General features: G+C 39.0%; 1 protein-coding gene across 1 annotated transcript in view; it reads right to left on the bottom strand.

Moving 5' to 3' along the window:
* The window catches only part of Agmo (alkylglycerol monooxygenase), a 305,943-nt gene extending 281,593 nt beyond the window's left edge, over nucleotides 1–24,350 (bottom strand). The window contains exons 1-3 of the mRNA XM_051145060.1: nucleotides 23,885–24,350; nucleotides 22,385–22,515; nucleotides 7,702–7,853 (exon numbers count right to left, since the gene is read on the bottom strand). Coding sequence (XP_051001017.1) covers nucleotides 7,702–7,853; nucleotides 22,385–22,515; nucleotides 23,885–24,010 — 409 coding nt within the window. The 5' untranslated portion in view covers nucleotides 24,011–24,350. The remainder of the gene's footprint in view (nucleotides 1–7,701; nucleotides 7,854–22,384; nucleotides 22,516–23,884) is intronic.
* Nucleotides 24,351–25,065: the final 715 nt, after the last annotated feature.

The raw sequence follows: 25,065 nt of genomic DNA, 5'->3' as shown, positions 1-25,065 counted from the left end.
AGGGTGTGGGCTGTAGGAATGTCTGCTCAAGCAAGGTCAAGGGGGAAGTCTTCTCAGGAAGACTCGGGCACAGACGCTCTGCAAAGCTATAAAACAAGCATCATTTTTAAAAACAGAAAACAATGCAATTTTAATACAGAAAGTGCGCAGATTGAATCAGAAAGAGGAAGACCTGCAGTTTTAAAGATAAGGAAGTCACATCTTATGTTAACATTTCCAAGTCACTCAGAAAATGTAACTTTAAATATACCTAACTTTCCCCACATGATAGAAGGAGAGAACTGAGTCCTACAACTGTACTTTGACATTCCCATGCAGTGTGTCATGTGAATACATGTGACAGCCCCGTGTATTTAACTAACAGGAAAAGGCAGTTTAATATTTGTAGAAAGAACTGTCTTATGTTTGCCTCATCATTTTGAGATCTCAAGTATAATAACAAATTATAAAACTGGACATTAAAATGATATACCCAATAGAAGCGAGATCTAGCCATACACCAAAATATATGATAATTGGCATTTTTATAAAATATTAATAGCTTCTGACAAAAGACCGGATATTCTAATAGTCTATTGAACTTTTTATTTTCTGTGGTGTAGGCTCTTGAACACATTTCTATATGCAACATCTTTTCTAAAGCTCAGTCTTTCATTTATTCCATACACATTGAAATATGTACAATTACATCAGTAAAATAAATATTTAAGTTATGGAACCACACACAGATACATGTATAGGTCAAGAACACTTTATGGACATTCTGATTTGAAGCATTTGCTATCACGTATGAGTTTTGTTTTTGTTTTTTTGTTTTTTTTGTTTTTTGTTTTTTTGATAAAACATTTACATTTGTCTAAGCAATTTAGCCTTACACACATTTTTCATGGAAATAAGGAGACAAGGGGGATTGGTAATATTGGAAATTAAGATAAATCTATTATACAAATAATTTACCCAGACAGTAGTCCTGTGCTTGTTTGATATGACATGTTAAAAAATGGGTAAGGGAATAGAGAGAAGGTTTAATGGATAAAAGCAGGGAGCAAGTCAGTTCAGTAGTGGAGCCCACATGATAAAAGGAAAGAACTGATTCCTACAAGCTATGCTTTGACACTGGGCATGCATATCTCATGTATGTATACACAAACACATGCACACACATGCACATGTGCGCATGCACGCACACACACACACACACACACACACACACACACACATTTTAAAAAACTCTTTAGGACTTTAAAACTCCTATTAAGGGAAGGTCGTTCAGCACTTAAGAGCACGTACTGCTCATGCATAGAGTCTGGTTTTGGTTCCAGTCCACATGGTGGCTCACAACAACCATAACTCAAGTTCCACGGGATCCAACCCCCATCTCTGGTTTCTGACTGTATCAGGGGTACACGTAGTGCACCTCCCTAATGCAAGCACTCACAAATAAACAGTATAAAAGTAAGCCTTAATTTTTAGAGTCCTATTGTTCATCATTCATTTTATATAATTAAATTTTCATCAAAATATTATTGAATAAGTCGAGGTAGTAAAAAAATAAGCCGAGATTATTTATATATTAGACTCCAGATTTTGTTTTTTGACAAAAGTTTGGCTTTTGGAAATTCCTTTAGTAGGACCTGCAAGTTTAGTTACATTTTTAACAAACTTTGAAATTTGTTAAATTATACAAAGATCAATTACAGAGGCAATAAAACTATGTCAGATGCTTAATATCTTAAATAATATGTGCTATTGCCCAAGGCATTTCTTATTCAGCTATGGGCATACCTTTATTAACATTAAGTCTTTATTTATCTCCATTCTCATTTGATATTCATGGATGTCTTTTTTCACCAAATCGCATTTAAATTTTTTTAGTTTTCCATATGACACTTATTTAATAAAAAAGCAAGCAGAAATGTTCAGCCAATTTGCTTACATAGCCATTTATGATTTATGTTGAGTGGTGTGGCTTCCCAAATTTCCGTATTTTTAAAAGTTTTTATATTAAAAATCATTGTTGCTAATATAATTGAGCCATCACTGCCCTCACACAAACATCTTGCCTCATATACCTCTCTTGTCTTCTTTGTTGGTTCCTTTGTACATGTTTGGCTGGTTCCCCAGTGATTTCTCTGTATTTCTAAGGAAAATGAAAAATCCCCTCTAGTGAAGTGGTGTACTTATACAGTGGGATCCCTGTTGGTGTAGCCACCACCTGCATGTCACATGTGCTTCTGTCGGGGCTGTTCTCTGTGTGTGTGCTTCACTAGTAGTGTAAGCATGTCACCGAGCTTGTGCCTTTGCAGTGCATCAAGCAGCGCAGAGCTCAGAGCCGCCACTGAAGAGTAGTTTCTGCAATTTCTGTTACAGTGTCTGAGAATAAGAAGAAGCAAAACTCTATATGCAATCTATATATAAATCCTCTAGACAATAAATTTTGGAAAGAATGGTAGTATGTACGAGGATAAAAGGAAGAAAGAAACTTGTTGAAACTTATTTCCAAGTAATTCTCTTGGATCTGGAGAGGAATATTAATCTCTAAGTTAGAAATAAATTTTTGTTAAGTTAATACTTAATTAATTTGAAAAGAATGCAAAATAACCTTGGAAAGCACGCAAAATATATAAATTCCAGTAGACTTAACCTTCAAATCTTTCAATGGTTTCAAATACCTGATTTCTAATCATAAAACAGTTTAATTAAAAAGATCATGAATGTGTTTGAGCTAATAAAGAATATATTAAATTACATAATATTCACTTGAAATGAGACAATTCATAAAGAAAAACATGCCATAATTGTGTCAGTTCCAGCTAACAACTATTCATCTAGAGGGAGACTGGCATCCTCAAATCAGATAAGCACAAACCCAGAGCACATTCTATTAACACTTTCTGCTGCCCATGTGTCTGCCTGTGTGTTTGTCCATGTGACTTTGGTGAGAACACTATGGATATACTGAATTAAAGACATATATTTATGCAAAATAAAATCAACTGAAATAGAAAAAGAAACAAGTGTATTATGTAGGCACAAGAAACATAGGTTCATGAAATTGTTTGTGTGTGATAATTATAACAATTTTATATTCATGGCAAATTGATGTCATAGGTTTTAAATCCACTGTCACGCATCATATTTTCTCAATTCACTCTAAATAAAACCTACAACTATAATAATGTATAATAAGGCAATTAAACCTTCCTTAGAGGATGAGCTCTGGGATCCTGGAGAGATGGAAGCACACACAAGAGAGGCTAGGGGATAGGCCCTCAAGCCGAAGCATACTTGCTTAATTTGCTGGAATTTTTTATCATTTTACCTGAAGTCAAGTAAAAGAGAATAAAACTTACAAGAGATGTGTGATTTCAGGAGTGGGACAAGAATTAGTTCTTAATTGCACTACATAGATGGACTCAGTCAATGTCATTATTATAGTTGATTGCTGGCGCCCAAAAACAACGGCAGAACAATCAAGTACATATGGTATCAAGAAACTACATTAAGTGTCCTGTGTTGAACTAAAATATGAATGATATAGATGATTTTAATAACAATGGGAAAATCTAATACATGGAAAATAAATGCTTCACTGGCATTTATAGCAAACATAAACAAATTCTATTTACCAAATTTCCCCAACATAATAGAATATACTACTAAGCTTTGAGGAAAACAGTAAATCTTTCCTTCCTTATGTTTCTATCAAATAAATTTGTCATAATACCAAGGAAAGTTATGAATGCAAGAGTTGGGTACTGAAGAACGAGGCTGCTGATGTGATAAGCTGGTTTCATTTGAGGGGTCAGGGTGGAAGAGAGTGGACATTACAGAATCCTTATTCTTATGCTGTGAGCATGGCAAAGTGAGCCATTCCAATATGAATGTGGAAGAACAGACAGCATGTGGGATGCTCAGATCGCGGGGTTTCAGAAGAGAACCAGGATCTCTGGAAGTGGACTAGCGAATGTCTGAATTAATCTTTGGCCTACACTCTCAGGTCTCGTTTTCCTTACGTTCTGAGACTCCCCTGAGCCTGGAATCACTCGTGATAGGCTGATTCCCGGGGCAGAGGAAATGTCAACAGAGACTAGCAGTCAGCTTGTATCATGGCTACTGATTACTGCTGTCAACCAAGTCAACAATGAGAGAGAGAGGGGAAAAAACATGTGGAACAGAAAGATATTTTGAAGACGTACATTTGGCCAGGCAAGGATCTCTGTGTGAGTTTAAAGGTCTAGACAGAGAAAGCTTGAAAACCACTATGGTTGTTAAAGTACTTAGTTTCTTACAGAGATGGGGAAAGGCCCTGCGTGTAAGACCCCACCTGTCCAAAGTTACATTCACCTACAAAGAGATAACCCAGAGTGAGAATGCAGCCGAGTGGATTCCTTGCTCAGAAATGACTTTCTGCAAAGCATTTCCTTGGGGTCAGCACAAAAAGGCAAATGCAGGTGCGGTCTAAGGAGACCAGGCTTCTTAAGATACACATTTATGTAACCACTACTCACAATAAGATATAATACATTACAAACACCATAGAAGTCTTATCTCTGTTGCTTTTTAAGCAGTAAATACTAATCTGTAATATGTGTCTCGTTTCTTGAAACAGAGTCTGACTAGGTAACCCGAGCTGGCCTAGAATTCTCTACATAGCACAGCCTAGCCATGAGCACCTGGACATGCTCCTTCCTGTCTCCGGCTTCCACGTGCTAGAGAGTGCTTAGGGGTTAGAGAGACTTCTGGGTAGACAGACAGGTAGAGGGCTATGGCTAGATAAAACTGGTGCCCAAACTCCAAATGGCCAGATTCTTCCTCACCTTTGACTTCAGGCAAAAGCCTGGCCAGCTTAGAGCAAAGGCCCTCTAGACTCTTGTCTCCCAGCCCCAGGCCCAAGGCTAATGGATTAACTCAACAAATTCAAGGCCTGGCCAGGATACGCTACATAATAATTGAGGGGCAATCATCCTTATTATATATTTTTTAAAACTGACACACCCTAAATTAGGACAGGAACATCCTTCAGAGACTTTAAAATCACCAGACTCCAGAGGAGCCTGGGGTTTTGGACTGCCAAGTGCCCACTCTGCTTTGCACAGTGTCTTTTTCTCTGTGTGCCTTCTGCATGCCTGGGTTTCCTTACTCTAAAAAACACCTCCACCTGATGGTCCTTTCCGCTATGGCTTGTGGTGTTTGAGATTTCTCCACTGCTACCTAATGCAATCAATAATTTTTCTGACTTTCAATCCTTTAACTGGCAGAAAAAAAAAAAAAAAAAAAAACCAAATGCAATCCAAACTCCTAGACCATGTCACTGGGATCACAGGCCAATAGCCAGTACCCAGGGGAAAGTCTTTACTCGTTCACTTATACCAGAGGTGCAGTCAAGAGAGGACACAGAGCATAAATGTCGTGCCCTTACCAAATGGGGAGAGACATCCAGAGGGCTACTTATAATTTAAGGACTATTCTGTTTCAAAATTCTGAATTTCTTTCTAAAAATCTCACGATATCTATGGAGGTGACTGGTAAGATTGACTTTACAGTATATGTCAACAATTAGTTATTTTTGTGTTGTTCTATAGGGAAAGACAATGTAAAGAACCGTAGAGTTTTCAAGTGTGTTTTCTGGTAAGAGTGTTCAGAGAATAGAGGTTTGTGCCTAAAAGATCACGGTCCTCAGAAGAAAATGCTACCCACGTGTGAAGCAAAAAATGGCAGCCATATAAAACAGACAACCAGCAAGGGTTTGGCTTGCTAAAGAAATAACAACAATGCTTCACTTATATAAGTTTTCTTTCCTCGTATATAATGTTAATACACGTGGAATATATTACCAAGTCAATTTACTGAAAATAGTGAAAGGAAACTAACTACACTGTAAGCTTTTATCCTTTGCTTTCTGTATTTTAAAGTGGCATTTGGATTTTGAAATTGTTGAAAATTTTCAGTTAAATTAATCTCAGTAAGTATTTGGTTTTGAATTTAAAGGTTTTACATTGGAATGCTCTCTTATTGGTGTGTGTTTCTAGATCCCTAAAACTATTTTAGTACTTTTTATTACTTTTGTATATAGATTTTCAACTATCACATTGAAGACTGACACTTTTAACTACATAATTTATTTTTTCCTACTAGCTTTCCATTACAAACCTCAAGTCTTTGAACTTGTGATTAGGTTCCATAGCCTGAGGGTTTTGAAAGTTTTTCCAGAAGGCTTTAAATTTATTTAATGCCTGCCTCTTCCACTGGATTCAGTTCAATGTTTTCTAATATGAAGCATACTTTCAAGTGCCTTGGTTTCACATTCTAATGATTTTATTTAATTTTGTCACTCTTAACTAAGGGTATTCACAAGAAACATATTTCAAATATTTATATTTGGTGAATATTTTGGGATGGTTTTTCTACCTCATAGATTAAGCAATTTTGCAGATTTCTCAAACAAGAACATCTATATAGAACTATAGAACAGTGTGATATCAAAAGGTTTCTGCAATTGAATGATTCAAAGAATCCTTACAGCAGTGCGTATTACACAGAACATGAGAAAAATCAGCAATATCTTTTTTATTAGGAAAACTAGTGCTTTGCATTAAAATACAAATAGTTTGCTATGTTTTTATGCTTAATCATGTTTTATTTGGGAGTATCCTCCTATATTTATAGTGAGGAAAAGATTTCAGGATATATATATATGCACTGCACTGGGCCATGTTCCTCCTGGTTCCAAGCCTTTTGCTTAGAAAGAACGCTTGGTCCACTTTAATGCTCCACACAACACAGTTTTTCTCCCAGATCTCATGTCTTGTCTTTCCATTTCCCACCACCTATTTTTTGTTATTATTCCAGGTCCTTTCTTTTCCTTCCTCTCGTCCTTTCTTTCAGTCTCCTCTGTCTATCAGCCTTGGACATCTTCAGTGGTGTGCTGCGTCACAGGCTTTGCTTCAATACCAGCACCCTTCCTGTACTCGCCTTCAGAGTTGTGGTGTGTCTTATTACTCCTCACAGCCCACTGACTCTGCTTACCTCCACCATCCTTAGTGCCCACTGGTCCCTACAGAAATGCTGATCCAACTCTTTGCAACTGTTTACATTTTTTCATAACAAAACGTTTCTGTGGGAAGTACGGTTATGCATCCCCCTCCCCCAACACAAATTCAGTGAACCAGCACAGAAAGAAGACTCTTCTGAGATGAGAAATTTTGTGAAACTATGGCAACACTGATGTGCAGTATGGTCAGTGCTTAGCTGATTGCATTTTCATTTGTAATGTGGAAGCACTGCCAAGAAATTGAATCACACTGACTATAATGGCAGATGTTCCCAAGAATTTTATGCCGCTTCAGAACTCTCCAGAATGACCTGTGATGATTGGGATGTGAAGTTTGATATTATGTGTATTTGCCTACAGTTTAACAATGGGTGGAAACCCATTAAAAAGCAATGCTAAAGCTATCATTTTTGAAAGGCAATACAATTATAATCACCAGGAAAAGGTATCTGCAAAGATTTTATTTTTAATGGCCTCAGATGGCTTGTGCTGAAATTTCAAAATAAATTTTCATCATCAATATTTAGATGCTACAAGATGTATTACTATGTTAATTTGTTTTTTCTTTCAATAAATATTTAACAAGTGCCTCTTATGCATTAAATGCACTTCATCATCATTGACAAAATGCAGCATTTGTAACTTACCATGGGCCATGCGGTGGAACCAGTAGTAGCCAAAGTCAACTCCAAGGAAGGTTAAATACCACGTCCATGGAGAATCCCAAGGCAAATCAAAAAGCCTGTAGTTCTCCCAGATATAAATGTATCCTGTCACTTCAAGGCTCCTGAAGAACAGACTGGAAAATAAAATCCACAGTGATGGTTGTAATGTATTCCATATCCATCATTATGCTAAAATAGTCTAGATGATATTTAATATGGATATATATTCATATATAAAAATGGCATCTCACCATTCCACTGTTCTTACTGGGGTCTGGTCTCCCTACCCACAGTAACAACAAACACTATTGCCCTGGCTTTTTCTTTTGTTTCATAGACATATGGGTCCCAGTTATTTGAACTCTCAACTTGATGAAATTTAGGAGACTCTTGTCTTTTTGTGTCACTTAGTACACACTGTATGGGACATATCATACATGATAAGCCTTACTAAGCTGCACCTTACTTCCTGCTGTTGTTGTTTTTGAATTGTAGTGAAGAATACAGCAAGGGTGGCTTATAAGGCAAGGCTGAAAGATTGAAAACTCTACGTTGAATGTTTCCTAAGGAACCTGACAACAACTTGCTGGCATTAAATACGAATATTTGTACAATCTGCCTTAGCCTAAAGCAACTCCTTCTGCACTGCTCTCTGTTCCCTCCTCTCTCGTCCCTCTCACACACACACTACTGTTACATTTGAGGTACGCATCTTGGATAGATCATATTAGAAACATAAGGTAGGGTTTTGAAAATATTAGGAAGCATTCCATTTTGGGTTAAAGTTGTGAACAAAGTCCGTTTGGGTTTGTTTGTTTGTTTGTTTGTTTGTTTGTTTGTTTTATAATGGTTCAAGTTACTAATGTCTAACAGATTGATTTTAACCATTACACTGGTGCCATGTTTGTTCCAGGTGACTTATCTACCTAATATCAGCCATTTGATATGTTGATAATGGTAGCTCAGCAAGTCTCAAGGAAAGCACAAGGCCCAGGAACATATTATTCAACCTAGACAATAATCACCTGACTCACAGCGGCTCAGTAGTTCAGAGTCCTCTTAAAGCTTTTCTTATCTTTTTTGCCAGGAACAAGTGAAACAAGACTAAGGTACCAACACCTCAATCAGAGAGGGCAGGGTGCCTGTAAAACTTTGATTTGTGAAACTACAAGAGCTCAGTGGCTGAAATCAAGTGCCACTTATCTCCTGTACAGGTACCAGGTACTGAGCAGACATCCTCTATCACGCTGTGATAGTGACTTATTAGGGTTGACACAGATTGCTCCATATACCTATGACCATATGCCTAATACACTGTGTCAGACCTTCCCCTCTCTCTCATATTAGCAAGAGACGAAAATTTCTTCAAGGCAAATGAACAGAGCAGTAACACTGAGGGAATGGTAGTCCTTGCCCTCTATCTACAAGATGAACGTGATCCTGTTCCATTGTACATGTGAGAGAACAGCTACTCAAGGCCCAGCTGAAACTATTGGCCTAGGCGATACAGCTGGGAAATGATGATCTAATTCCGGAAAGCCCTTGATTGCAGGAAATAGCGCCTACGGTTGGCGAAACTATCCCCGAACAGACCCAGAGTCGTAACCCAATGCTCCTTCCTCTTTCTGTTTCCAGTTCTTCCACCCTCATCTCTAAAGCTCAAGAATATGACTCACCATTCTGGAATTTTACCTTGAGCTCTTCAAACCTCTCTCAGTGGGAAGAGACATACATAACATGAATATGTGGATGTAAGGGCCTCACCTGACCACATGGAGATGGAACTGTAAGAGACACGGGGTCTTACTTACAAACACTCATCATCCTTTTCCACACAGAATATGGATGCAAGATAAAGAAAGTGGATCCAAGATGGCGGCGAGCAGTGTGGACCGCGTTTGGAGGCTCCAGTGAACAATTCAGGGAATTGCACAGATTTCTGAGCCAGGAACACTGAGGTCCGAACATCACGGCAGCGGGAGTGCTCCACGGTTCGGAGGGACCAGGGTGCGGAGGACCTGCGTGCCCCTGCACACGGGAGGAGCGTGGTTTTTCTCTGATCGGAGCGGCAGCGGCAGAGGCGGCAGCACCAGCGGCACCAGCAGCGGTGGCTGAGGTTTGCAGCTCATAGCCTTCCGGTGGAGGCGATTGGTGTGGTGGCTGGTGGGAGTTGCTGCGGGAGAGGGGACTCGGGGCAGGATTTGGGTCGCGTGGAGCCTTTGGACCCAGACTGGACTCGGCGGACAGTTCGGCCCCAGAGTCCCGGGTATTGGCCCGGCCCAGCAAACAATTCTGCCTGAGGCACTAACTCAGCGTGGCCACAGCTCCCCTGCTGTGGCGCAGGCTTAGTTGAGCACGCTGCTCCACACTAGGCACCACCTCAGCTCAGCGGCAGCTCCCCTGCGGGGACACAGTCCGGGCGGAGCACTTGTTCCACCACTGGCGCTAACTCAGAGCAGCTGCAGTTCTCCTGCTGTGGCGCAGGCTTGGTGATGTGCTCGGTTCCATCCTAGGCACCACCTCAGCTCAGCGGCAGCTCCCCTGCGGTGACACAGTCCGGGCGGAGCACTTGTTCCACCACTGGCGCTAACTCAGAGCAGCCGCAGTTCTCCTGCTGTGGCGCAGGCTTGGTGACGTGCTCGGTTCCATCCTAGGCACCACCTCAGCTCAGCGGCAGCTCCCCTGCTGTGACACAGTCCGGGCGGAGCACTTGTTCCACCACTGGCGCTAACTCAGAGCAGCCGCAGTTCTCCTGCTGTGGCACAGGCTGGACAGAGCTCTCGGTTCCACCAGCTCTAAGACTCTGGTTGGACACAGTGTGCAGTTTGAATCCAGAATTCCTGGCTGAGATTGGTGGTCAGTTCGGGCCCTGAGTCAATAACTGACCACAGCACGCACTTTGGGCCAAAAGGCCCTAGTGGAGCTTGGTGCGTAGTCCCAGCCCAAAAATTCTGGCTGGACCCTGTGTGCATTTTGGGCCCAAAATCCCTAGCTGAGCTTGACAGACGGTTCAGGCCCTGAGAATCTAGCTGAGTTCTGCCCGTGGTTCAGTCCCAGTGCTCCTGGCTGGACTTGGCAGGGAACACAGAAGGCTGTGGATACCTTGGCCTGACCCAACGCTCATTCAGAGACCCAGAACAATTGCAGGATCCACAGCAGAGGGGGACTGAGGATCACTGGCTGTGAGAGACCAGAACAACAGGGCTAACCTCCTAACATCCACACCAGTGAAGCTTTGAGCTTGCAGCCTAGGGAAATCGTAAGAAAACAAGTGAATCTATCGTCAGACACCCTCCATTCAACTCTGGAAGCTACCCAACAAAAACAAAGACGGCAAGATGTCTAAAGGACAACGAAAAAGCATACGCAAAAAACCCCAAAACAACATGGCGTCTCCAGTTTCCAGCTATCCCAAAGAAAACCACCCAGAGAACTCAAATACAACGGAAATACAAGAAAATGACCTCAAATCCTTAGTAATGAGGATGATAATGGAGGAAACAAATAAAATTCGTAATCAAATGCAGGAAGACGCAGACAAACAGGTGAGAGACATAAAAGAAGCACATAGAGTGGAACTGGAAAAATTGCAGGAAAATGCAAACAACCAGATGAAAGAAATAAGTAAAACGGTTCAAGCTCTGAAGACCTATAAAGAGGCAATGGAAGAAACTCAGGAATATACAAAAAATCAGATGAAAGAAATCAAAATATCAGTTCAAGATCTGAAAATGAAAATGGATTCAATGATAAACACACAGACAGAAGAAAAACGAGAACGTGAGAACTCAGAGAAGAAGGCGAGCAACACAGAGGTGAGCTTTTCTAAAAGAATCCAAGAGATGGAAGAACGAATCTCAGGACTAGAAGATACAATCACAGATATTGAATCAACCATTAAAGAAAATGCCAAATCTGGAAAACTCCTGACACAAAACATCCAAGAAATTAAGGACACCATGAAAAGAAGAAATTTGCGGATAATAGGCATTGAAGAAAGAGAAGACATCAGACTCCAGGGCCCAGAAACTATTCTCAACAAAATCATAGAAGAAAATTTCCCCAATCTAAAGAAAGAGATGCCTATAAACATACAAGAGGCCTACAGAACACCAAATAGAATTGACCAGAAAAGAAAAACTGCCCGCCACATAATAATCAAAACACAAAACATGCAGAACAAAGAAAAAATATTAAAAGCTGCAAGGGAAAAGGGCCAAATAACATTTAATGGTAAACCTATCAGAATTACACCTGACTTCTCAGCAGAGACCATAAAAGCCAGAAGGGCCTGGACAGAGATCCTGCAAACCCTAAGAGAACACAGATGCCAGGCCAGACTACTTTACCCAGCAAAATTATCAATAACCATTGATGGAGAAAACAAAATATTCCATGACAAAAACAAATTCAAACAGTACCTATCCACAAACCCAGCTTTACAGAAGGTACTAGAAGGAAAACTCCATCCCAAAGGGTCAAGCTACAACCAAAACTACCCAGGAAATAGATAACTATCCCATGGCAAAAACACAACTACACAAACGCTCGACTGGAAACAACATCAAAATTAAGACTCTTAACAGTCACTGGTCATTAATATCTCTCAACATCAATGGCCTCAATTCTCCAATAAAAAGACACAGACTAACTGAATGGGTACATAAACAAGACCCAACATTCTTCTGCATCCAAGAAACACATCTTACCCGTAACGACAGGCATTACCTCAGGGTAAAGGGTTGGAAAAAATATTCCAAGCAAATGGTCACAAGAAGCAAGCAGGCGTAGCCATTTTAGTATCGAACAAAATAGACTTTCAACCAAAATTAATCAAAAGGGATGAGGAAGGACACTTCATACTCATCAAAGGTAAAGTCAACCAAGATGACATCACAATTCTGAACATCTATGCTCCCAATACAAGGGCACCCACATATGTAAAAGATCTCCTAAAAAAGCTTAAACCACACATCGATCCCCACACAATAATAGTGGGAGACTTCAACACCCCACTCTCACTGAAGGATAAGTCATTGAAACAGAAACTAAGCCGAGAAATAACATCATTAACCAATGCCATGGGTCAAATGGATCTAACAGATATCTATAGAACCTTTCACCCAAACAAGAAAGAATACACCTTCTTCTCTGCACCCCATGGAACCTTCTCCAAAATTGATCACATCGTAGGTCACAAAGCAAGCCTCAACAGATACAAGAGGATTGAAATAATACCTTGTATCCTATCAGATCACCATGCTCTTAGGCTGCAATTCAACAACAACAGAAATAACAAAAAGCCTACACGTTTGTGGAAACTAAACAACTCTCTGCTAAATGACACCTGGGTCAGGGAAGAAATAAAGAAAGAAATCAAGGAGTTTCTGAAATTCAATGAAAATGAAGAAACAACATACCCAAATTTGTGGGATACATTGAAAGCAGTGCTAAGAGGAAAATTCATAGCACTAAGTGCCTTTAAAAAGAAATTGGAAACATCGCACATAAGCATCTTAACAACACAACTGGAAGCCCTAGAAAAAAAAGAAGCAGAAACACCCAAGAGGAGTAGACGCCTGGAAATAATCAAACTCAGGGCTGAAATTAACAAATTAGAAACTAAGAAAATAGTCCAAAGAATCAACAAAACCAAAAGCTGGTTCTTTGAGAAAATCAACAAGATAGTCAGACCATTAGCCAAACTAACTAAAAGGCAGAGAGACAGTATTGAAATCAACAAAATCAGAAATGAAAAGGGAGACATAACAACAGACACTGAAGAAATTCAAAGAATCATAAGATCCTACTTTGAAGGCATATACGCCACAAAATTTGAAAATCTAAGGGAAATGGACGATTTTCTTGATCAAGTTCACTTGCCAAAGTTGAATGAAGAACAGATAAACAAGTTAAATAGTCCCATTTCCCCTACAGAAATAGAAGCAATCATCGATGGTCTCCCAACCTAAATAAGCTCAGGGCCAGATGGTTTCAGTGCAGAATTCTACCAGACCTTTAAGGGCAAGCTAATACCGATACTCTTCAAGCTACTCCAAAAGATAGAAATGGATGGAAAATTACCAAATTCATTCTATGAGGCCATAGTCTCATTGATACCTAAACCTCACAAAGACTCAACAAAGAAAGAGAATTTCAGACCAATTTCTCTTATGAACATAGATGCAAAAATACTAAATAAAATACTTGCAAAACGAATACAGGAGCACATCAAAGATATCATTCATCATGACCAAGTAGGCTTCATTCCAGGCATGCAGGGATGGTTTAATATACGGAAATCCATCAATGTAATCCACCATATAAACAAACTGAAAATAAAAAACCACATGATCATCTCCTTGGATGCAGAGAAAGCATTTGATAAAATTCAACACCCATTCATGTTTAAAGTTTTAGAGAGATCGGGGATACAAGGCACTTTCCTCAACATAATAAAGGCTATATACAGCAAGCCAATAGCCAAAATCAAAGTAAATGGTGAGATACTCAAGGAAATTCTTCTCAAATCGGGAACAAGGCAAGGCTGCCCACTCTCTCCATATCTCTTCAATATAGTACTCGAAGTTCTAGCCAGAGCAATAAGACAACAAAAGGAGATCAAGGGTATCCAAATGGGAAAGGAGGAAGTCAAATTATCCCTCTTTGCAGATGATATGATAGTGTACATAAGTGACCCTCAAAACTCCACCAGAGAACTCCTAAAGCTGATAAACACCTTCAGCAAATTGGCTGGATACAAAATTAACTCAAAAAAGTCTGTAGCCTTCCTATACACAAATGACAAGCTTGCAGAGGAAGAAATTAGGAAAACCACACCCTTCACATTAGCCACAAGCAATATAAAATATCTAGGAGTTACCCTAACTAAGCAAGTGAAGGACTTGTATGAAAAAAATTTCAAAACTCTGAAGAAAGAGATTGAAGAGGACCTGAGAAGATGGCGTGATCTTCCTTGCTCATGGATCGGGAGAATTAACATAGTAAAAATGGCCATCCTACCAAAAGCAATCTACAGATTCAATGCAATCCCTATCAAAATAACTACACAATTTTTTACAGACATTGAAAGTTCAATTCTGAACTTCATATGGAAAAACAAAAAACCCAGAATAGCTAAAACAATCTTGTACAATAAAAGACGCTCCGGAGGAATCTCCATACCTGATCTCAAACTGTACTATAAAGCAATAGTAATTAAAACAGCATGGTACTGGCACAGCAACAGGCTGGTTGATCAGTGGAATCGAATCGAAGACCCAGATATGAATCCACACACATATGGTCACTTGATTTTTGACAAAGAAGCCAAATCCATTCAATGGAAAAAGGATAGCATCTTCAACAAATGGTGCTGGTCTAACTGGAGGTCTATGTGTAAAAAAATGAAACTGGACCCATATTTGTCACCTTGCACAAAACTCAAATCCAAGTGGATTAAAGACCTCAACATAAAACCAGAGACACTAAGCCGCTTAGAAGAAAAAGTGGGAAAGAGCCTGGAACATATTGGCACAGGAGACAACTTCCTGAACAGAACACCAACGGCCCAGGCCTTAATGTCAACCATTAATAAATGGGACCTCATGAGGCTGAGAAGCTTCTGTAAGGCAGGAGACACTGTCAAGAGAACAAAGCGACAGCCTATAGACTGGGAAAAAATCTTCACCAACCCTACATCTGACAAAGGTCTAATATCCAAAATATATAAAGAACTCAAGAAATTAAACACCACCAAACCGAATAACCCAATTGAGAATTGGGGCTTGGAACTAAACAGAGAATTCTCAACAGAGGAGTATCAAATGGCTGAGAAACACTTAAAGAAATGCTCAACCTCCTTAGTCATCAGGGAAATGCAAATCAAAACAACTCTGAGATTCCATCTTACACCCATCAGAATGGCTAAGATCAAAAATTCAAGCGACACCACATGCTGGCGAGGATGTGGGGAGAGAGGAACACTCCTTCATTGCTGGTGGGAATGCAAACTAGTACAGCCACTTTGGAAATCTATCTGGTGCTATCTCAGAAAACTGGGAATAGGGCTTCCTCAAGACCCAGCTATTCCACTCCTTGGAATATACCCAGAAGATGCTCCAGCACACAACAAGAAAATTTGCTCAACCATGTTCATAGCAGCCTTATTCATAATAGCCAGAACATGGAAACAGCCTAAGTGTCCCTCAGTAGAAGAGTGGATAAAGAAACTGTGGTACATATACACTATGGAATACTACTCAGCTATTAAAAACAAGGAATTCTTGAAATTTGTGGATAAATGGATTGAGCTAGAAATGATCATAATGAGTGAGTTAACCCAGAAGCAGAAAGAATCAAATGGTATATACTCACTTATATCTGCATACTAGCCCAAGGGGCATGTCCCACGAAAGCCTTCACTTACCAGGAAACTGGGACAGAGGGGAAGGCATCCTATTGGGACTCTAAATGAGAGACGCATGGGAGAACAGCAAAATAAAAGGATCCAGAGGGTCCTAGAAATCTACAAGTAGAACAATATGATAGGCAGATTTGGGCCCAGGGGTCCCACTCAAACTAAGGCACCAGCCAAGGACAATACAGGAGGTAAACTTTAAACCCCTTCCCAGATCTAGCCAATGGTCAGAATATTCTCCACAGTTGAGTGGAGAGTGTGATACGACTTTCTCACGTACTCTGGTGCCTCACATTTGACCATGTCCCCTGGAGGGGGAGACCTGGTGGCACTCAATGGAAGGACAGCAAGTAGCCAAGAAGAGACTAGATACCCTGTGAGAATATATAGGGGGACGTAATCCCCCTCAGGAACAGTCATAGGGGAGGGGAATAATAGGAAATTGGGGGGGGGGGCGAGGAATGGGAGGATACAAGGGATGGGATAAACATTGAGATGTAACAAGAATAAATTAATAAAAAAAAAAAGAAAAAAAAGAAAAAAAGAGCACAGCCTGTTGAGGCAGGCCTGGAAATGGTGTGCATCATGCCCGTTACATTGCACACACAGGACAGCAGTGTAGTGAGCTGTGCGCCAGGAAGAGACAGGCGCTGGTTTTAGAAATTAGCTAGAAGCCCATGTCATGGTTATTCTTCTAAACATTCTAGATACATGGGAGTTGAAGAAAGAAACACAAACCCTGTAAGTCCCAGGGACAGATCGAGGAAGCTTCAAGTAGGCTGATAAATGGCCAAAATCTATGAGTACTTTTATTTCTGTATCAACTTTTGTTCACGTAGAAGAGTTAATGTCCACACATTTTTCTCACACTACGAGAAAAGCATGACATCCAATTTTGCAGCAAGAGCGTTTTAATTTCCACTAAGTTTATATATGTGGAATAAAGCTGGTTTAAAAAAAAAAAAAAAAAAAAAAAAAAAGATAAAGAAAGTGATCTGAGTACCGAGAGACATTAGGACCTACTGCAGAGTGTGACCTGTCTGAACAAAGGCTTTTGTTTGCAACTCAAAGGTTTTATGAACTCTGCTCCAACAGTGGCTTTCTAAGGTTAGGAGTACTTGATGTAATTTGGGCCAGGACAGGAAGTATGAAAAAAATTCACACAGGTTGTACTCCTATGTCCATAGGTACATTATGGCATACCAACACACACACACACACACACACACACACACACACACACGCATATGTATACATACCTTAAAACATGTTTAAGTGATAGACTTACAATTTTTTTCTGAGAATTTGACTATATATTTATTTCAAAACCACTCCTCATTGACCTTAGAGCTAAGACTGTCTGTCTGGAGAGCTCCTGCCACTTTTGCTCCATCTAGTGGAGTATTGACTTTTCAATATCTCAATAATAAGAAGATAAATGATAAAAAAAAAAAAAAAACTTTTACTCTCTATAAACAGACAACTTTTTGCTGTGTCTTACTGTAAAATATCATCACACTTATGAAACAATGATTTCATTTCTTTAAAACAGCCATTATGTTATAAATATATTTGTGGCATCCCTTACAAGAAAATATGCTACTTTGTTTAAGAGGATGTAAGTCCTGCTGGGAACCCCTAGAAGCTATATTCACTGAACGAGGTAACGTCATAGAAGTGACAGATTTTTCTTCATTCTATAGTCCTACCCTAAGGACTTGAAAGAATTTCAAAAAAAAAAAAAAAAAAAAGTTTAATTTCCTCCTTTTAACTTTTTTTGAACTGAACTGTTCTTGTCAGGAGTGGAAAATTCCATTGAAGGCATAGCCCAGTAAAATTCTGTGTAACTATGGTTGAACATTACAAAACTAGTGCCATAGGAAAAGCTGGCCATGACCATAAGTATTAATAAACGAGTGTCCTCAACTTATTTGGAAACTTACCTCCTTAAATTGTCCCTTGAACCTACTGCAATTTGATTTATAATCTGCTTTTTTCAACAGAATATATGAAGCCCTTAAAAACAAACATACTATAGATATTTATATCAGGAATAAAGCTTCTCTGGGGAGAATGCAGTTTATGGAAACAGTAACTCTAGGAGGAAGTAACCAATAAAGGTCCTGGACTTCTCATGAAGGATTGGAGACTGAGTTCTGCTTAAGCAAGCAAGGGGAGAGGTGTCATGATTTTTCACTCATTGAAATTGACAAGTAAGTCCATAAAGCACTATTTTGCAAATTATGCTTTAAAAATAGAAATAGATTTGGTACACATTCCATTGGTTCAAGTTTAATATTTATAGTTATATATGCATGGGCAGAAAAACAATTTATCTATAAGATACATCCTGTTAGTCATGATCAGTAGATACATCCTTTCATGACTCTAATTCTGTTTTCTGGTTAGAAGGATCCCTACTGTGTTTCAAACGAGGAAATAAATCAAGATGGCCCAGAATTTGGTGTGAAGCAGATGGGCTTTTGTTATGGACGAAGTCCTGTCCAACAGGCTTATGAATAAGATATAGTCCTGTCTATGGTTAATTTTGTCCCTTACATAAAGATTTTAAAGGTGTAGCACATGTCTTTCCTGTGGCTACAGCAGTCAAGATATTGCTTTTAAAGCGACTTCAAATTTTATGCCATCATAATATCAGGATCATCAAATAAAATTGTTTTCCCTCAAAGTCTCCCAACAATACTTCTATTGTGAGAACGCAGAATTGGGGAGACGTGCTCTCTGTCTTCTCTATTTTGTTCGGAGCTATCTGGACTTATTATCTGAATCACAGTTCTTCGCTGGTGGATTAGCTAATGGTATAGTTTATTTTTCTTGAATTACATATGGCAAGCCCTGTTGCTCGTAGAGGGAATGAACTACATTCCTTGGAGGGGCAAGGACCATGCTAAGTTAATCTACCCCTCAGCTGCTTATGATTTGCACACAAAAAATCATTTGACTGATGTAATTTCAGGTGAAATACTAATAGAAGTTGATGTCAAGTTATTTTTCCATGTTTTCTCCTTCATTCCTTCCTTCCTCCTTTTCTCTCTCTTCTTTTTTTTCTACTTTCACTAAGAAGACTAAGTTGAGTGAATCTAGAAAATCAGCTTCCATTTCTGTTTATACTTTCATTTAAAAGTAGCAGTGAAATAAAGACAATACACTTAAGGATAACCTGCTAGTTGCTATTTTTGCTGGAATATTTCACAAAAACTACGTTGAAAATGGAGAAACTCTTTAAGATCATCATTATTTTATAACTTAGGATATTGTCACTACCCATAAAGAAAAAGAACAATAATTACAATTTGCTATTTTGGTTTAATATATAGCTGCAAAAATACTGTATAAATTCAAGTTAATAACAGTGTATCTGTCTTCAAAGACCACCAGATTTTAAAAAATTAGAATATAATTTTTTAGCTTAAGAAGTCTAAAAAATAGTGGGTGAAAGAAAGGAACTTCACCTTGTATTTGTAAAGGTCTGGGTTGTATTGGTGTTTTGACTGTCTGCTTCTCTCTCTCTCTCTCTCTCTCTCTCTCTCTCTCTCTCTCTCTCTCTCTCTCTCTCTCACACACACACACACACACACACACACACACACACACACACACACACACATTCAGGTACCTTCTCTCTGTCTCTCTGCCTATCTCTTCCCCCTCCCCCTCTCCTTCTCAGTCACCTTCTCCCTCTTCCTGCTATTGCTTCTCAGGAACCATTTCTCATCACTTACCTCCACTTCCATTTAATTCCCATGTCAAATTTGCACATGTGTATCTATGTGCACATGTGTATCTATGTGCACATGCATATCTATGTGCACATATACACGGGTGTCTCTAGTTTTTGAAATATGATTTTGGTAAGGATATATTTGATCTTGCTTTGCTGTTCTGAATTAGTAGCATTGTAAGTCATATTTGTGAGGGAAAAAATGATGCGCTGAGAAAAAGTGTGTTTCTAAAAATTAAATACTAGAAGGGAACATTCAAACTTTACTTATAACCAAAATCACACATGAAAAAATAGGGGAAAATGCCAAAAAAAAAAAAAAAAAAAAAAAAAAAAGAAAGATTAATTCAATGTGATATTTCTTAAAATTTTTTAAAAATAAAATAAGTTCAAAATTTCTCCCATTCCAACTCAGTAAAGTACATGACCCATAACTGCACCTGCACACACAGCATTTCCCGGTTATTAAATTTCACAGTTGAAAATCAACTGATTTCCAAGAACTCTTAGTATGTAACATTCTCAGAATGAACTACAGAAACTGCATTATTTTCGATTAATAAACCTAAACCTACATACCTAAGAGCCTGTAAATGCAAGGGGGGGGGTCATACTCATTTCTGTCATGAGCCACATAATAGAGAAATTCATCAATACATGGAATGGTTATGTTAGGCAATCTGAGATGTACCCAGAGGACTTAGCTTAGAATGATATTGACTATAGTCTACAACCACATCTGCTGTTACTCAGCTCATTGTTTTATGACTGTAAACCCAATGACTCCACTTACTCAAAGTACCACATGATGTGTTTTTAAGACTTACTTTCTACCCAAACACATCATGAAATAATATCAGGTTATTGCACCCTTTCTCAAATATATTTCATGTTTCATGTCATTTTCTTAGTTCATCTTAATTTCCCACTGTGTGATTCCAAGAAACATTCCAAAATGATGAGCTCTGATCAGAGGTGAAGCTTCACAAACAGTGAGAGGAAGCTGGGGTGGGAGGCTACTAACAGTGGGAGGCTAGGATGAGCATAAGCCTTATGGCTCAAAGCGAAGCTCCCTTGGGGACTTTTTTCTTGGCCTCTGCTTCTTTCATTAATCCTCACTCACTGAAGGTACCTTCTGCCTACTGTTGAGATTTCCTCCTATACCCCTGAAGTCCCTTCATGATGGAGTTCATTTCCTGTTTGTCTGTCCTCTTATTTGTCCAGTTTTATCATTTACATGACACTACGAAGAATATTACTTTAGAGCACTTGTGTTTTTTACCAGACATCATCCCAGCAGTATGAACTGAACTCTGATGTGAGGGAAAGTCTTGATTTCAAGGTCCATGAAAGTTAAGGAGTTCTGATGTGAAGAGAAGAACCCGCAGCCTTGAGGTTAGTCCGTGTCTGGAGTGAGTGTAAGAATCAGAGCACGAAGCAGAGGTGCTTAGCTCGTGGCTAGGAAAAAGATGACCTTTCCTGAAGTTATGTCTATGCACAGACCTACAATAGGAACTAAGGCAGCCGTGTGCCATGTGGTTGTCTTTCCAAATTCAACAAAGTGCCTCAGAAATTGCCATGACAGAATAAAGATGACAAAAAGATAGAGACTCAAAAAAAAAAGAAGGAAAGAAAAACTAAACATTGTGTGCTTCAAGAATAGAACAGTACTTCAAGTCCAGGGAAATGTGGAATGGCTTCTTCTTGCTTATCAAGTAATTGTTCACATAATTTTATAATATACATTTGAGAAATACTTGAGTCCTAGGGAGATATTTGTGGGAACTTGGCTGGGAAAAAAAACTAATTTTGTGTCAAGGACCTGGACAAAAACTCAGAATGTCTACCTATATTAAAGCAGGTGAAACAGTCACTTTGTGAAATAAGTGTAAGACAATACCAGGGAAACTCAGTCATAAAGACTAGCAATGGCTAGGTCTAGGCAGGGGTTCGAAGTTTACTGCCTATATTCTCCTTGGCTGGTGCCTTACAGGATATTCTCCACCACTGAGTGGAGAGTGAGATCTGACTCTCACACGAACTCTGGTGCCCCTTTTCTGACCACGTCCCTTGGATGGGGAGGCCTGGTGGCACTGAGAGAAAGGATAGCAAGTTACCAAGAAAAGACTCGATACTCTAAGAACATATATAGGGGGAGGAGGTCTTCCTCAATCATAGACATAGGGGAGGGGAGAAGGGGGGAAGCGGGAGGGAGGGAGGAATAGGAGGATACAAGGGAAGGGCTAACAATTGAGATGTAATATGAATAAATTAATAAAAAAATTTTAAAGAAAAAAAAAAAGACTAGCAATGTTTGGCATTCTCATTAGAAATTAAAAGTGAAAAGTCATTGCTGAGAAAAAAGAAATAACTTTGTATCATGTCAAGTCCCAAACTCCTTGGAAATTTATAGAGCAATATGTTGTGTCCATATAAAATTAGCTCTGCTTTACATGGGGAGAGTCTTGGAGTTCTTTCTCACTCTTCTAAGCCATGTGACTCACCTTGGAAGCCGAGACACAACACCAGCTGACATGGACGTGAGAACATCATCCAAACGACCTGATGGCTTCCCTTTGAGAATCCAGCTGAGGACTAGTTCAAGTAGAATCAAGAATATGAAAAATGGAGTTGCCTAGAAATGAGATTGCACAGAAGAGATGTTATTCTGCTCACAATGAAGTCCTCAGCATTTTCTTAAGAGTCCTCTGACATCTGGGGGGGCTACCCCAGCAGAAGATTCTCTATATTTATACAACAGGATTATTTCCAAACCAATAAGCAAGAAAATTTACTTATTGTAGATATTACTAAACATATGCTCAAAACTTACCATGCAATTTGTAAATAAAATAAAAGCATAAATACAACTTTTCCTATTATGGCAAGATGATTATTAAATTTACAAAGAAGATGCTTCAAGTTCAAGAAAATTCATTTAAACTTAGTTAAGCATGTAAAAGCCTATCTTCTGTACCTGAGCAAGTTAGAGGAACTCTAAAAGACCCCTTAGAAATACCTTCAATTTGAGTTTTTAAAAATTAGGCTTAATATAACTACTTCTGGTGATAGCATCAAAGTCGTAGGAACAAAATGTGAGACTTTTAGCAAATAAGGTAGTTTCCAATGATTGTATCACCATCAAAGTTTCATTCATTCAGCTTTGATTTATGTTTTTATATTAATGAGTATTCAATTATTGATCAATGCATATTGGATTAGGTTTGATGTTATAATCTAAGTAGTAATATTTTTTGAAGACAGGAGTGGCACATTATTTTCAATAAACAAGAATGGCAATATCAAATCTCAAAAGCAATACAGGCTTCACCCATTTGAAAACTGATAATGAGTTTAAGGCTTTCTGAATGGAGCTTCTCAGAGCCTGCTCTGTGATGTCATGTTTTTCATATTTCTGGTCTGAACTAGAAAGCGCTGTAGGAACAGCTTCGACAGTGTGGGGAACATCACTGAACAGGTTCTAATTCTGGATATTTCCCCTGACAATCATAGCTAAGCAACGGAAGTTTAAAATGCCTCAAAGGCTTGAAATTTTTTTTTTAAAAATTCAAAGTCAAAATTTGGAAGTTAGGAGTTTGCTGAGCCAATGTGTGTAGCTTTCATTCTGCAGAACTACTCTGGCAAATTAAAGAGAAAATACCCTCCTGGAAGTGGGAGACAAGTTAAACATTTTAAGACAAATTGTTACAAAGTTTACTGATGTATCATAACTATTAACATTGCTTTCTAAATTAGCCATGCCACCAGGTGCAAATACTTTGATTTTTTTCTCATATTCATATAGGTAGATTTACAGGCAAAGATGTAGGCATTATATACAAACTAAATTCACTTGAAAATTGCACATTTGCTTCATGGCTGTAAGAAATTAAAATTTATGAGGCTGTAATAATTTGAAATAGAAAAGTGAACAACTCCTAAGGATATGTTGAGTTCACATTGTGATAAAAACAGCAAAAGAACCTCTCTAAAGATAGTCTCACCTTTTTAACGTAATCAGGCACCTCTTCAACTGTTTGAAAGGCAGTTTCGCTAGGTGTCATCATGTAAAACATCATTCGCACACCCTGGGAAGCTGAAACATTGTCTTGTCCTCCTGGGCTGTTCATTTCTGTCTCTGTCTGATTCCCAGCTGGAGAGATTTGTGATTCTGTGGTAGACTCTTGTGTTCAGCCCAAAAAGGAACAAAGAAAAGAAACTGTGTAGCACAGAGCGAGCCCTGTCAGAGAAGAGCTAGGGACAAAGCTCCACAGAGACCTCAGCCAACAGCAGCTTGTGTGCAAAGGCACAAAACGCAAGCAGCAAGAGAAAGTTCAGAGTTCAGTGGGAGATTTTTCAGGAAGCAGAAAGTAGGGAGGAGACGAGAAACCACCAGAAACCAGCAAACACTGCAGTTTGCTTATAGCTTAAGTAACTTGTCAACAACAAAAAAGAAAAATAAAGAAAAACAAATAAAGCACGTGTAATTGTGCCTTGGAAAATGAAAGGGGTAAAAAACAAACCGGTTTTATAACACAGGTGAAAGTTCATTCTGATAAAGTAGGAGAAGTCCAAAGGTCAGATTACACGAGGAACTCTGTTTTTCTAAAATGCACAATGTCTGAATGTGTAGTTTCTTCACAGAATCTTATCTTTGGTGTGATGAGAGTCTATGTAATAATTAGTTGATGCCCCTAAGAGTGAGAGCCTGGCTTCTTGGTATCTATGTATTTCTACACTCAGTCATGTGAACTTTTGAACGTTTTGCAAACCAGTTCAGAGCCACTTGGTTTATTGCACAATGTAACTGTTCAGTGGCAACTTACAAAGTCACAATTTCTCCAATTTCTTATCCTTAAAGGGACTCCCTGAGAAAATGCTCATGGCTTGCCATGCAACCTCACCTGTGTCTTACAAAATGAGATAAAGTCATTATCCTCAATGGAGGACTGGGTGGCTCTTACTTTATTGAATTGGCAGAGGTGTACAGTGCTTGGCTCAATGGCCTGAAACTCAAAGTGAACTTTAGTAGCTATGGCCCCTCTGGCATATTGCGATGAAGGCTATGTAGACCCTGACATTACTTTTCCTGTTGTTCTGACAAAAGCAACTTAAGGAAAGAAGAAGCATTTATTTTGACCACTGTTTAGAGTACAGCCCATCCTGGTGGGACAGCGATGGCAGA

The sequence above is a fragment of the Acomys russatus genome, chromosome 1 (genome assembly GCF_903995435.1).
Source record: "Acomys russatus chromosome 1, mAcoRus1.1, whole genome shotgun sequence".
NCBI classification, from domain to species: domain Eukaryota; kingdom Metazoa; phylum Chordata; class Mammalia; order Rodentia; family Muridae; genus Acomys; species Acomys russatus.
The sequence above is the reverse complement of the archived record's forward strand: the minus strand, read 5'-3'. Positions and strand labels throughout refer to the sequence as shown.